This window comes from Protomyctophum parallelum (assembly GCF_964188405.1).
Source record: "Protomyctophum parallelum genome assembly, chromosome: 1".
NCBI classification, from domain to species: domain Eukaryota; kingdom Metazoa; phylum Chordata; class Actinopteri; order Myctophiformes; family Myctophidae; genus Protomyctophum; species Protomyctophum parallelum.
In genome coordinates, this window is record NC_139697.1 from 24,424,349 (window position 1) to 24,439,507 (window position 15,159).

A 15,159-nucleotide genomic window follows, 5' to 3' on the forward strand; every position below is an offset into this window, starting at 1 on the left:
GAACTCAAATGTTTGCTTCTCTTTGTTGCTTCTCTGGGACAACATATTTTCAGATGGGGGTCAGGGGGTAATTTTTGGGGTCCTTGACCCCAAAATATTTTGAAAACCACTGATATAGAAACATGAGGTTTGAGGAGCGCCCGTCGCGTGTGGAGATAGAACAGGAACAATGCAAAAAGGTATAAGCCAGTGACGTATGAGGACCATACGTCACAATTCACCTATAGCTAAGACCCGGCCTCTCACACTTAGACACTCCCACGTGGACACTTTCCAGCCAGGCTCATTCATTCCAATGTAAATGGATTTCACATTGAAATCGCTTACCTAAGGGCTTATAGCTATAGGTCAATTGTAATATAAGATATGCAAAAACCAAATGCCAAAGTAGGAAACACAACATAATCATACTGTATACAAATTAGATTAGATGGTATATGTTAACCATAACCCTACCTGCAGTTAGAGACATGTAGGGTCATTCATAACAATGATGTAATTCACTGAAATGGTCTGAAATCCTCAACAGCCCACTTAAAGCCCTTAAAGACAAATAATGACTAACGAAAGTAGTTTACAGCGTTGGCATTTAGCAGACGCTCTTATCCAGAGCGATTTACAAATGTCAGATCTGAGTAGTCAGATTAAGTGCTTCAGAAAAACTCTGGGATACCAAGTAAACAATGAACTGAGCATCATTCTGTCTAAACCACTGCTTCCCAAACACGGAACCATTTGGGTCTCAGACACATTGTTATGGCTCACCCTTATTTTTTTTTCCTACAATTAGTTTTTAATTATTATTATTTCAAAACATTTCCTAAAAACATTCCCCAAATGTTTGTTTATTATTATTATTAATATATTTTCTTTCATGAATTAAAAACTAATTCAAAGATATTTTTTTCTGATATCACAACAAACCCCCCCAGAGCAAGTATGAGATACTATTCCATGAACAATATTGACAATCATTTACATATTACAATGAACATGCATCAAATTCAACTTCAGTAAGAACTAGACCTGAGGTCGATTCTACAAATATCTTCTAAATCCTGACAGTTTCCATATGTCAGTGCTTCTTAAACTATTTCATGTCAAGGACCCACAGAAAAATATGTATTTGGCCAGAAGCAAAGATTTGAGTTAAAAAGGTTAGCTCTGAAATAATATATATTCAAAGATTTGTGCCACATCTTTATAGCAGAAATAGCAGATCTACAAGCTCATAGCGCTATGAGCTTGGAAATATGCTATTTTTCAATAGCTAAAGTATAACAAGTAGTATAATAAGTCTTAAAACTCCAAAAGTGTTTTTTCAAAAGGGGAAATTCACCCACGATGCTGTACGACCTGCTTTGACAGCTAAGCATGTAGTGAGCAGTGAACTGAGGCCATGCTCAAAAAGACTGATTGAATTGCACGGTGGGAATGTGTCTGTGACTGAGACAGCTTGTAGCGAGTGAGAATGAAGAGAGTTGACGTGGGGAGACAGCTGGTTTAAAGGAGCACGAATTAATTCAACTTTTAGAGAATTAATTAATTTTCCGGGGGAAATGGATATAATGAAACCTCCTGCCTGTCATGTCATCGCAGCTTTCGATCTCACTATAAGTATTTCAAACGTTCTTTCACAGAGAAGCTGAGATTTGACAGTTTGTAGCGGTCGACAGTACTTGCGCGCTCTGCTTGCGCACTAGGCCTACTTGTGTGCAACAAGCAAGTAGGCACAGAGTGCAGTTCTAGTTGTATATGTCATCACACCGGAGAGAGACTAGTGTCTCCCTCCAGAGCTTCCCCCAGCACTCCCTTACACACATGTCCCACACATATTTTATACTTTCAGGAGTGTACAGAGTTTCAGGAGTAACAAGAGATGGTCATTCCGTAAATATAGTTGTCTCACACAGTTTGAAATAGGTGTACATGAGTCGGCAGTCTCTAATGAGTTTGTCAGGTGGTAATTAGAGTGTTAAGTATCATCTACTGGTAGGCTTCATTACATTTATCAATACCATAGTGTTTAAATGCACTTTCGCCACCACAGTCATAATGGACTATCGCTGCGCTGGATATATCTGCATGGTAAACTAGCATCTGTCGACCAAAGGTGACAAGAAGGGATGCATCATGCAAGGAGAGAGAAATGCTAGCGGGGGAGGAGGAGTCTAACGAGGTGGGTCTTCAAACTACGGTGGAGAATTGGGAGTAAAGCTGCAGTTCTGAGTCTGACTACAATGTGGAGTTTATTCCACATTTTGGGAAGAGTATACTGCAGGACGTGTAATGGTGTATTAGGAACGGCATACATTTCAGCACGTTTCTGAACATTTCTGACTTGATACGCTTTTTTCACTTATAATAACATGGCCAAAATTATATCTTTACCTGGTGCGTTGTTCAAATCACCCGTTCAACAAATCAAAACATGGAGGGTCGCACGGACTCCATGTTCCAGTGTTTAGTGAAGGCTATAGTATAGTCTGAGTGTGACCCTCCATGAGTTCTCGAAATAATGGGAACACGAGGTGCTCCTTGTTTGGCACATAACGCTGGCCCATCTGCCATCTATCAAAATGTGGATAGGAAATTGTGGAGGGCAGCGATCCAGGAATCCCGAGTTGGTGTTTGCTAGACCTCACTCTCGCAGCAACTAACTAACGTAAGAATATCAGAGCGGTGGCCGGTTGGTTCATTGATGAAAATGTCACTTAACCCCAGCTTCTCTGTATGGCTGTCCAGGAGCGGCTGCTGTTATCCCTCCTGCCAGCCCACATAGCCAGGGTGATGAAGGCCGAGATCATCCAGAGGCTGCAGGGACCCAACCTGGGAAGAGCGGAGAACACCAACAACTTCCACAACCTCTACGTACAGCGGCACACCAACGTCAGGTCAAACAACCCTCTCTCAACACCTCACTTCTTAGTTATGCTTGTTGTCACTTTACCACTCTTTCCTCCTCGTCTCGTCTCGTATCACCATCTTCTCTTCTCTTCTCTTCTCTTCTCTTCTCTTCTCTTCTCTTCTCTTCTCTTCTCTTCTCTTCTCTTCTCTTCTCTTCTCTTCTCTTCTCTTCTCTTCTCTTCTCTTCTCTTCTCTTCTCTTCTCTTCTCTTTCTCTTCTCTTCTCTTCTCTTCTCTTCTCTTCTCTTCTCTTCTCTTCTCTCTTCTCTTCTCTTCTCTTCTCTTCTCTTCTCTGTCTCTTCTCCTCTCCTCTCCTCTCCTCTCCTCTCCTCTCTCTCCTCTCCTCTCCTCTCCTCTCCTCTCCTCTCCTCTCCTCTCCTCTCCTCTCCTCTCCTCTCCTCTCCTCTCCTCTGTTACAATCTTCTAATTAGCCCGTAGTTTTACTTCGTCTCCTGACAATGCAGCATCTTGACTCTCTTCTTAAGTCCTTTCATCTTCTGGAGCCATATTCAATTTACACTTAATCCACCTTTTGTATGCTTTGTGTTGATGAGGGCAAACACAATGAGCTGAGCACAATTCATACTGTACACTTCTGTCGGAATCGCTTTCTCATTACAGGAGAGCTTTGCAGGGAAAAGTAATAAGTGGAGTGAAGCTGGGCTTGTGTGTGTGTGTGTGTGTGTGTGTGTGTGTGTGTGTGTGTGTGTGTGTGTGTGTGGATGTGCTCGTGTGCGTGTGTAAGGGTATATGTGCGCTTGGTGCACAAAGACATATGCATGCCAACTGCCAACTGTGTGTATGGATATACACGTATGTATACCGTATATACAGTATACATTGTATAGTCTTGATTTGCGTGCGTGCGACACCGCATGTGTTTCATTATTTATGAATTATATGACCAGGCCAATTACTATGAACGTATGGTATAGGTTTTTAAAACATGTTAATGCCATGTGTGTTCCTGCGCAAATCGACCGCTTGTTATTGTGCAGGACCCTGACAATAAATTGAAAGTGAACACGGAAAGATTTATGAATATTGATAGAATCGATCGTGTGTGTGTGTGTGTGTGTGTGTGTGTGTGTGTGTGTGCGTGTGCGTGTGTGCGTGCGCGTGCGCGTGTGCCTGCGTCTGCGTCTGCAGTATTCTGTATGCGGACATCGTGGGCTTCACCAGACTGGCCAGCGACTGCTCTCCTGGGGAACTGGTGCACATGCTGAACGAGCTGTTTGGCAAGTTTGACCAGATAGCCAAGGTAACACAACGAGGTGCAGCTGTGGACTTTGAAGGTTTTGAATGTAAAACCCTGCATTGTTCTGATCATATGTATAGTCTGGGAAAAGATACCTCACTGCAGTGGTTCCCAAAGTGGGGTCCAGGGACCCCCAGGGGTCCTTGAGGGAGTTCCAGGGGGTACCTAGCTAAATGACAGTTTGGAACCAAATGGGCCCTTTTGGGGCCGTAAATCTGAGAGTGTCCAAATGGAACCAAACGGATGGAACCTAACGGTCCCTGGCATATATTTTTCAAATGGGGGTCCGCGGGCTCATCAGTGTCAATTTGGGGGTCCTTGACATGAAAAAGTTTGGGAAACACTGCCCTACTGCGTCCGCTGTGCTTTTCTCCATGAACTACGCTCCCCCAATAACATCTCCAGTCCTGACAAAAGAACAATGATATTTATGTTAAAACACACACACACACACACACGTCCATGCTCAATTACACGCCCGCACGCACGTGCACACACACGCCCGCACGTGCACAAACACACACACACATGCACGTACGTGCGCACACGGGGCGATTGTGGCTCAAGAGGTAGAGCAGGTCGTCCAATGATCCATGGGTCGGCGGTTCGAATCCCGGCTCCTCCTGTCTACATGTCGAAGTGTCCTTGGGCAAGACACTGAACCCCAACTTGCTCCCGATGTGCCGGTTGGTACCTTGCATGGCTTCCGCCGCAATCGGTGTATGAATGTGTGTGTGAATGGGTGAATGTAATGCACAATCTATGTAAAGCGCCTTGGATAAAGGCGCTATATAAATGCACCATTTACCATTTACCATGTAGAAAGCCTGTACTCTCCACATCATGTGTGTTTCAAGGACATCTGTGTCCAGTTGACAGCCACAGGTTGTGAAGGCGTGGGCTGAGAGAGAGAGAGAGAGACTACTCTGCGTGCGTGCGTGCGTGCGTGCGTGCGTGCGTGCGTGCGTGCATGCGGGTGCAGTCTCCAGGGTTTTACTCGCTCCACCATTCTGACAGTTGAGTCACGCTGTCTGTCTAGCATGCCCAGAGCATAGCTCTGTCTGTCTGTCTGTCTGTCTGTCTGTCTGTCTGTCTGTCTGTCTGTCTGTCTGTCTGTCTGTCTGTCTGTCTAGCATGCCCAGAGCATAGCTCTGTCTGTCTGTCTGTCTGTCTGTCTGTCTGTCTGTCTGTCTGTCTGTCTGTCTGTCTGTCTGTCTGTCTGTCTGTCTGTCTGTCTGTCTGTCTGTCTGTCTGTCTGTCTGTCTGTCTGTCTGTCTGTCTGTCTGTCTGTCTGTCTGTCTGTCTGTCTGTCTGTCTGTCTGTCTGTCTGTCTGTCTGTCTGTCTGTCTGTCTGTCTGTCTGTCTGTCTGTCTAGCATGCCCAGAGCATAGCTCTGTCTGTCTGTCTGTCTGTCTGTCTAGCATGCCCAGAGCATAGCTCTGTCTGTCTGTCTAGCATGCCCAGAGCATAGCTCTGTCTGTCTGTCTAGCATGCCCAGAGCATAGCTCTGCTATGGCCGTTATATAAGCTGTGGCCGTCCGTCGAGGGCTCAACGCATCCCACCAGAACAGAGCTGTTAGCGTGCACGCTGCTGCGTGTGGCATGGGCAGTACATAGTACATACACTACACCGGGTCATGGGTTCGAGAGGCTAACTTTTGCAATTGGAGCAGTGGGTTCCCAAACTTTACCATGTCAAGGACCCCCATTTGTCAAGATATGCCAGGGACCCCCCATAAGAGAAGATTTTTATTTTTTTATAATAATTTAACGGTTTTGGACACAGGCATACTGTAGAAAGTTTCCATCCAACAACAAGGATCTCTCTCTCTCTCTCTCTCTCTCTCTCTCTCTCTCTCTCTCTTTCTCTCTCTCTCTCTCTCTCTCTCTCTAGGAGAACGAGTGCATGCGTATCAAAATCCTGGGTGATTGCTATTACTGTGTGTCTGGGCTGCCAGAGTCTCTACCGCAGCACGCCAAGAACTGTGTGAAGATGGGTCTGGACATGTGTGAGGCAATCAAGTAAAACACACACACACACACATTCACACACACACACACACACACACACACACACACACACACACACACACACACACACACACACACACACACACACACACACACACACACACACACGCTCACACACTCACACTCACACACACACACACACTAGCTAACCTACAATATAATAACAATATATAACAATATAACAATATATATAACAATATATATATATATATAATAACAATATATTACAATTAGCACATTTGTCAGATACTCTTATCCAGAGCGGCTTACAATGTAGAAGGTCAGTGTGTGCCATGAGCGTTTGTCAAACAATATATATTTACGCACGCACGCGCGCACGCACATACACACACACGCGCACACACACGTGTGTGCACACACAATCACATGGGAATGTCTGTCAAACTGATTAAATGGAAGCAGTGCCAGACAGTGTCAGCTGTGTTTGTACTTCAGATCAAATGTGAAAGTCAGACGATAAGCTCACTGCCTAAATAAATAACAAATACAAACTTTTTTGGGGAGGATATTATCTTTTGCTGGTATAAGTTTGAGGAAAATCATTCCACTTCCGACTGTCTACATTTCCAACGTGTACGTTAATACATAGAGTTTCAGACATAGAGTTGCTTGACAAAATATCCTCAACGCTATAGGACCCTGCAGCATTTGTTTTGCACCTGTACTTCTGAATTCTGGAAAGTTCCAATAGACCACAGACAGAGCAGGGGTGTGGCCAAAAAGAAATGCCAAGTTGTATGACTTTCGCATTGCAACGCATTGTGAGTGTGTAGTTTGGCTATTTTTTGAGTGGTGCAACCACTCCTACAATAGCAATGTCTGGACGAGCAATGTCCGGACTAGCGGACTAGCAATGTCCGTGTTCACCTATGTGTTGGTTCACCTATGTGTTGGTTCACCTATGTGTTGGTTCACCTATGTGTTGGTTCATGAGCACCAGTATGAGTATCAGTAGGGGCGCTGCTGTTGCGCCATGCAGAAACAGAGAGAGAGAGACAGAGACAGTGCTGCACTTTTGCCTGCTAATGAGAGAGAGAGAGAGAGAGAGAGAGAGAGAGAGAGAGAGGAGGGGGGGGGAGAGAGAGAGGGGAGTTGCACCACTCGGTTCACACAGGTGTGATTTTTGACAAATGATTAGGGACGCTAGGATTTTTAACACCCTCCAATCAATCAATCTCTCTCTCTCTCACACATGCATGTCGATTACACACAAAAACATGTATACACAATGTTTTTTTGTTTTTTTGTCATGGTCACAGGAAGGTCCGTGATGCTACTGGCGTTGACATCAACATGCGCGTCGGCGTTCACTCTGGTAACGTCTTATGTGGCGTGATCGGCCTCCAGAAGTGGCAGTACGACGTCTGGTCACATGATGTCACCCTGGCCAATCACATGGAGGCAGGGGGCGTGCCTGGGTAAGACCACCCAAAAACAATACACACCATAAACACCAATAAGTAATGATAGAGTATAAAACAAGCTATATACGCAGAGTAGTTTTAACCCATTTAGGGCATAAAAGCAGATTTATGAAAATGAGGGATTTGAAACGGGGACGGACTCAGCGAAGGCCCGGTCACCTTTTGTTTTCAACTTGGAAGTTGGGATTTCTAGGAGCGCTTTGTCTGAGGACCTCAGACAAAGCTTTGTCTGAGGACCTCGGACAAAGTCAATTCTAGTGTGAGATCTGTCCGCGGTGTTGACAAATGTGGCCCCGCCTCGCCACACCGGTTTATCCGACATGAATAAGCAGAATGCGGCGGAGAAGAGCAACCTCTCCAAACATGTGAAGTTGTTCCCACCAATCGTCTCCATGGATTCACACACAGCTCCACAGCACAAGCACACACGCCTATCATATGCGTGGCAGAGACGCGTACACTAAGAAATTATAACACAAATAAAACACAAAGAAAAGGGAGAGAGTACAAAAAAGAGCAAAGAGATTTAAGAATGTACATGTGCAAATAGTACTTGGTGTATTTTATATACAGTACCAGCAGCATGTTTCTTCCTTATTTATTTGTTTTCAAGTGACTGCTACCTAACTTAGTGCAAACAACTTGTCACAGTGTGAAGTGTCACGATATGTTGGCAGAATGCGGTCTGGGGAAGAAAATAAATAAAATATATGTATCTTTTTTTAAGTGGTGCAACCACTTCCTTAAGTGACTATGGCCCTCATTTATCAACCGTGCGTACGCCAAAATATGGGTGCACGCCGAAATTACCGCAATTGTCTGCATTTACCAATGCGCAAAAACGAGGGCGAGGCTTGATTTCATATGGCGTGCCAGATAGATTTCAGATGTCACATTTATTAACGTCGGAACGAAAATAAGGAAGGATCAGCTGTTTGCGATTACTTTATAAATGCCGTGGCGACGTGGGTGTACTACGAAACCTACACTCGAATTTGGGGCAGATTTTACACTCAATTGATAAATGAGGGCCTAAGTGTGTGGGTGGGTGGCTGCCTGCCTGGGTGCGTCTGAGCACGAAAAACGCATGGTTGTTTTTCACCACATGTGCGCAACCTAACACACACACACACACACACACACACACACAAACAAACACGCACATATTAACTGTATATATGGTGATTTCGGGTGTGCCAGTATAGTACAGTGACAGTACAGTACAGCACAGTAGAGGGTACAGTAGAGGGACCCACGGTAACTCTGTCATTTCTTAACCGTTTCGGACGCGGCTCGCCGGAATCGGGCCGGCACCCTGGATGCGTTCCTGTGGGTCTGGAACTTCCACCACCCCCCCCACCCCCCACCCCACCCCCACACGGAGTTGCACCACTTACTTCACACGGGTGTGATTTTTTAAATTCTAGCCATAAGTAAAGGTATATCCCAAACAAAAAAGCATTTTCCGTGCGTTGTTGACAACAATCAGTCATGGTTTGAATAAGTTTGGGTTTTAACTTATTCCAACTTAGCCCCAAGCAGAGCGCACTGATAGCAGACACACGCACTCTGCTTTTTTGCTAAAATAAAGGGACTCCCGTGGCTGAGAGAGCCGTGACGGCGACGCCACGTCTATGAGAGATAGACAGCCTGGGGCTGTCATCCATCAGGGAGCATGGAGGTGCACAGATCATTCCATGGCTATCATTCAGCCCAGTAGCGCATCCGGAAAGTATTCACACTCCTTCACTTTTACCACATTTTGTTTTGTTACAGCCTCATTTCAAACGGGATTAAATTCGTTTTTTGTTCTCATCAATCTACACTCAGAAAACAGAAACTACTATCTACCCAAATATATTGGTGAATCATTTTTACACCCTTAATTATCGAGTAAACTTGACTGCTATGAAATCAAGTAAAATCTACCTTAAAAATTAAGTAAGTGCAAGTAATATATTAAAGCAGGTTGAAATGACAATTATTGAGTAGATAAAATTAATATGCATTAGCACCTTGAAATGACAATAATTGAGTAGATAAACTTAATATGCATTAGCACCTTGAAATGACAATAATTGAGTAGATAAACTTAATATGCATTAGAAAACCTAGGTTAAAATTACATATAAATTTGAGTATATGGGATTGAAATTGATAGGTTGATTTAACTATATACGAGTGTATGATTTAATAAAATATATGCGTTACATTTACTCAATATTTTAACTGTATTCAACTCATAGTATTTTAATCAAAAAGGAATTCTGTATTTACCTTTGTCAAAGAGAATACACAATGCAATTATACAGATAAGTACGTTTTTAATTGACCAAAGTGAACATTCAAGTATTAAACATTCACATACTGTATGGGAGGAAACAGTCTGGCCACACGAAACAATGTGCAAATTACAATGTCAGCAAATACATTTTAAGAACATTAAACATTTCCTACTATGGCAGGTAAATAAAACAAAACAAAAGTCCACGCACACTATAGTTGAGAGGACAAACATGATAGGATGGTCATTTGACTTTTTTTTTGAGTGGTGCAAACCACTCCTACAACCAGCTTGCAATGTCCTCGTACCTGTTTGTTTGTGTGTCTGTCTGTTTGTTTGTTTGTGTGTGTGTGTGTCTGTCTGTCTGTGTGAGCATGAGTATGTGACTTAATAATAGCAGTAGGGGGCGCCAGAAACAGTGAGAGGGGTAGTGACTCTAATGAGAGAGAGTGAGAGAGAGAGAGAGAGAGAGAGAGGGGGGGGGGGGGGGGGGAATTGCACCACTCAGTTCACACGTGTGTGATTTTTTTAGTCAAGGCTGGGTTTAATGAATTACCTGCCGGTGTCCCACCGAAACTATACCGTATACACACACGCGCAGTCACGCACGCACACACACAATTTGATTGTCTACCCCCCCCCCCCCCCCCCACACACACACACACACACACACACACACACACGTCACACTATACTTGACATAAACATTTTAGGTTTAGGTTAATTAATTTGCCTGCATGCCGGTGTCTAGCACCCAAATTAGCCGATCTACAAACATGCGCACACACCTGAAAACACAATTTGATTATCTATACCACACACACAATTTGATAGGCTACTTCATCATAGCAAAAATAGCTGCCATTCTTTTTTGAAAACATTCATCTATGGTCACATGCAGACACCATATTGAAAGTATAGTTGGTCAACAGCCAACACGCATACAATTAAAACCTGGTGTAGTTGTAAAATTGTACAGCACCGAAAAACATGAACCCCAAAAGCATTATTTAACAAGACCCAGACAAATGAACATTAAGTATAAAAGAACTGTGGCCCTTTAAGCAACAAATGTTAGTTTTTAAAGTAATGTGCTTGGAGCAATCAATAACCCATTACTGTATAAGAAAAAAAAAAGAAAAAGCAGGAAGGTCAAATGGGGAAGAATTTCTTAATATAGAAAAAATAAAAATAACGTTTTACTGTCTATCGGTGAGGTTTGTACAGATTAATACATTCTAATTGGCTATATGCACTGTGTACACATAAGCACCTCCACTTCAAAACAAGTCTGTCAGACGCACAGATCTGACATGCTGCTGTATGCTTTATACAATAGGCTTTCCTTTTGAACAGTGCAGTATCAGTCAGTGTCGTATGTGATGTGGTTCCCTACTAATCTGTTTCCACTGAAAACATTCAAACTGAAGTTGTCAGTCAGGACACTAGCCAAGCAGACAGTTTTTCAGTGTCTGCACTTTGGGTGTAAGCTGTTGAGGGTCTAGTCCAAGCAGTACCTTTTGAAAAACCTCCAAGATGTATTTGAACTTCTTGGGGTACTTCAAGTCAAACACGTAGGTCAGTCCCAGGAGATAGCAGCAGGCTCTGCTAATATCGCCGAGGTTGTTGAGGACAGGGATGCCCTCAATAACAATACCTACATCAGCAGCTGGTGATTGAGTTTGCAGACTGTAGATAGTCATCAGTTCCCCCGACAACTCCTCTTCTACATCGACACCAGCATCCTGCACACATTGTAAAAATAGAATCTCATGAATGAAAACGTAATGATGATGTTCACGGTATTATCATTCTAAACAGTTACTACTGTTGCACAATTCCCTGCTCTGGGTGGGACCTCCGTCAGTGTCTTGAGTTTGCAATTGAAAACGTTTGCTGCCAACCAGTTGAAGAAATCACAGATTGAGGCCAGATTGAGACCATTCATGTTCATGGAAGAAGCTTGTAAACATGTATTCTATTGCCAATTTGTGACCTTGTAGATCTGCTATTTTTGCTGTACAACATGCTTCCATAATTAAGACATGCTGCCGTCTATGCTGCTATGGAACTTGTATCCATGTGCAGTGCAGACCTGAGTGTATCGTGACCTTACTTAGTATGTAGGAACACATGTCTGAACTGCAGTAGCACTAGACATGCCATCTCACAACCTGATTCTCTGGACACTTTCTCACAAAACAAGCTCCTCACTCTGCCGTTCTTGGCACGTTTGAGATATTGTCTCACAATTAGCCATGATGATGACATTAGTTAAAACTACAAATTGTTAAATACTTTATTTTACTAACTTCAACGTCCTTGATCAGGGCACCAGGCTCTTCTCCCAGATGGTCGATGAGGCACTTGATCACGATTCCTCTGGTTAGCTGTATGGGGTTTCCACTCTGCAGACAAAGTTTTATCCTTAATACAATGCATTACTTTGCACATTCAAGCTGGGCTTTTGTTTACCAACTTTAAAGTCTACCGTTTCAATTGTCTGCACACAGTTTTAGCATTTAGGGCCCCATTTCCACCAGTGCTAAACACATTATCCCGAAACTTCTTTGCCTTTTTTACTCTTTTGAAAAACAAAATTGGTCAACTAGCCAATCTAAATGAACAAAAATGTTTTTCAAAATAGTAAAAAAGCAAAGAAGTTTAGGAATAAGAGGGGTTTAGTACTGACAAGACTATTAAGACATGCATTTCGTCTATCAGGGAATGGACAGGACAGAGACATAGTGATGACTGTTTATGATACATTAGTATCTAAAGTAAGTGATCGTAATTAACTTAATGGGACTGATCTAGGACATTTGACAGGTTTGCGTTACAGGCAAGATACTACAGTGGAAGTCAATGAGGAACATTTCTCACCCGCATGTGAAGTTACAACATGTCAAGGAAATTACAACACAAACTTTGTTCTAGCTTTTTAAAGTGAATGAATACCGAGAATAGAAGATCTGCAAGTTCACAGACTTCAGTGAGATGCAATGTGAGCTTGCATATCTGCTATTTTCTGATTTAGAAGCCGTTTTTAAGAATCATCCTCAGGTCTAAATGGTTTATTACCTGAAGCAGAGCACTCTTCTTTGCCCGATGTGGCTCTCCTACAGCACCTCTCTTAGATTGGAACATGGACAGCAGTTTAGGTGTGTAGAGGTCCAGTTTAGGTGTGTAGAGGTCCAGTTTAGGTGTGTAGAGGTCCAGTTTAGGTGTGTGGAGGTCCAACATCTCCATGAATTTCGGCTCAAGCTTCATTGTAGTGATCAACTTGAACTCTGCGCTGACCTGAAAAACAGATGAGGGGAAGGGAGAAAAACAAAACACATTGTGATCTTGTACATCCATTTTCCACCACTGTTGCTCCAGGAATGGGTACAATTGGTTAAATACAATGTAAATGTGTGTCACATGCAGGATGTCATTTCTGTTGAACCCTGCTACAAGAATCCAATTTACTCACTTGTGAAGCATCAAACAAGGCCAGCCATCTCTCCTTTACATCCTTGACGCTCATCTAGAAGAGATACACTAGGTGTTAACAGGGAACCAACAGACTGATGTAATGTTTCTTTCAAAAATGAGTTTGACTAATATTTGTCATACCAACTAATCTATAAAAATCACACCTGTGTGAACTGAGCGATGCAACTATATGCATCGTACTGTACTGTACAACTCATACTCTACAGTATAACTCGTACTGTACACTGTACTATGGCTGCTGTGTGTGTGACCTGAATCAGCCCAATCAACCCCAATTCGTACTCATCAGGACATACATATGGACATAGCAGTTGGAGCCGTCAGGCACCACTCAAATCCATATCACTGATAAACTACATCTACTGAGTCCCAACTGTAAAATCTCAATGATTCAACATTTTAATTATCCTCCTCAAGGATCAAAATATTACACAGGGAAGAATTATTGAAGCAGCTGTGTTCATATAAGGCAGCGAGCAGACAACGCAGTGGTAAATGAATAATATCTGCAACACAATGTTTCAGGAATATAGTTGAATAACTGTATAGAAAGGTTGTAAAACAATTATTAAACAGTGTCCTACCAGTAAGGTATCCAGTCACTTGTTTGTCCAGACTGTTGAATTGCTGTCTGTATGAGTCTAGATGCCTGGGGGACAGCCACCGGGAGGCAAAGAGGACAGCATACCGGGAGATAAAGAGTTGAGGTGTAGCTGGAAGACATGGACAGTAGAAAATAAGACTAAATACACAAAAATGAAACCCTGTTAATTTCCCATCAGGCACACTGTTCAATCCTTAGCTCTTGTCAATACTTTGCATTGATTCAATATTTATAAATGCCACAAAGACTAATAGTTTAAAACCCCCAAAAAGCTGAAATTGCAGATTTACAAGCATGCACACAACGCATCACAATGAGACATGCTGTGAGCTTGTAGATCGGCTATTTATTGCTACTTTAAGCGAGCAGACAACGCAGTGGTAAATGAATACTATCTGCAACACAATGTTTCAGGAATATAGTTGAATAACTGTATAGAAAGGTTGTAAAACAATTATTAAACAGTGTCCTACCAGTAAGGTATCCACTCACTTGTTTGTCCAGACTGTTCAATTGCTGTCTGTATGAGTCTAGATGCCTGGCCCTGGGGGACAGCCACTGGGAGGCAGAGAGGACAGCATACTGGGAGACAAAGAGTTGAGGTGGAGCTGGAAGACATGGACAGTAGAAAATAAGACTAAATACACAAAAATGAAACCCTGTTAATTTCCCATCAGGCACACTGTTCAATCCTTAGCTCTTGTCAATACTTTTCATTGATTCAATATTTATAAATGCAACAGAAAGACTAATAGTTTAAAACCCCCAAAAAGCTGAAATAGCATGCACACAACGCAATGAGACATGCTGTGAGCTTGTAGACCGGCTATTTATTGTTACTTTTGTGCAGACACTGTAGTATTGGTGACAAAACATCAAACGTTGAAATATGGAGATATGAGGTTTCTGCCCAACAGCAACGATGTATATATGAAATTATGAATACATTGTGTGTGTTTTTTACGGTTGTTACCTCCTGGAACCCAGGTCAAGCAGTGGTGAGGCTTTATTGTTGGCAGCAGCAGGGAAGGAGAATCAAACAGAGAAGGAGCCAGACATTGATGCCTACAGAGTCTACAGACAAATATGCAGACATGCACATGATCAGACAAAGCAACATACATTTTTATACA

General features: G+C 42.8%; 2 protein-coding genes across 2 annotated transcripts in view; one reads left to right on the forward strand and one right to left on the reverse strand.

Annotated features, from left to right (window-relative positions):
• Positions 1–15,159, forward strand: part of adcy2b (adenylate cyclase 2b (brain)) — a 96,800-nt gene that overhangs the window by 38,002 nt on the left and 43,639 nt on the right. Inside the window, exons 6-9 of the mRNA XM_083777117.1 lie at positions 2,746–2,894; positions 4,056–4,167; positions 6,059–6,186; positions 7,476–7,634. Of these exons, the coding sequence (XP_083633243.1) occupies positions 2,746–2,894; positions 4,056–4,167; positions 6,059–6,186; positions 7,476–7,634 (548 nt within the window). The remainder of the gene's footprint in view (positions 1–2,745; positions 2,895–4,055; positions 4,168–6,058; positions 6,187–7,475; positions 7,635–15,159) is intronic.
• On the reverse strand, positions 10,863–14,109 carry LOC310867218 (uncharacterized protein). The gene is made up of 5 exons (XM_083777106.1): positions 14,026–14,109; positions 13,400–13,453; positions 13,006–13,224; positions 12,237–12,332; positions 10,863–11,669 (listed from the first exon to the last, which is right to left on the reverse strand). Exons 2-5 carry the CDS (start codon positions 13,451–13,453, stop codon positions 11,370–11,372), a joined length of 669 nt encoding a protein of 222 aa, XP_083633232.1. The 5' UTR covers positions 14,026–14,109; the 3' UTR covers positions 10,863–11,369.

Coding starts and splice junctions, on each gene's coding strand:
- LOC310867218 (XM_083777106.1), bottom strand. CDS start 13,453: ATGAGCGTCAAGGATGTAAAGGAGAGATGGCTGGCCTTGTTTGATGCT. Junction 12,333..13,005: donor AGAAGAGTGCTCTGCTTCAG/GTAATAAACCAT, acceptor CTTTGTCTGCAG/AGTGGAAACCCCATACAGCT. Junction 11,670..12,236: donor CCCTGATCAAGGACGTTGAA/GTTAGTAAAATA, acceptor CAATGTGTGCAG/GATGCTGGTGTCGATGTAGA.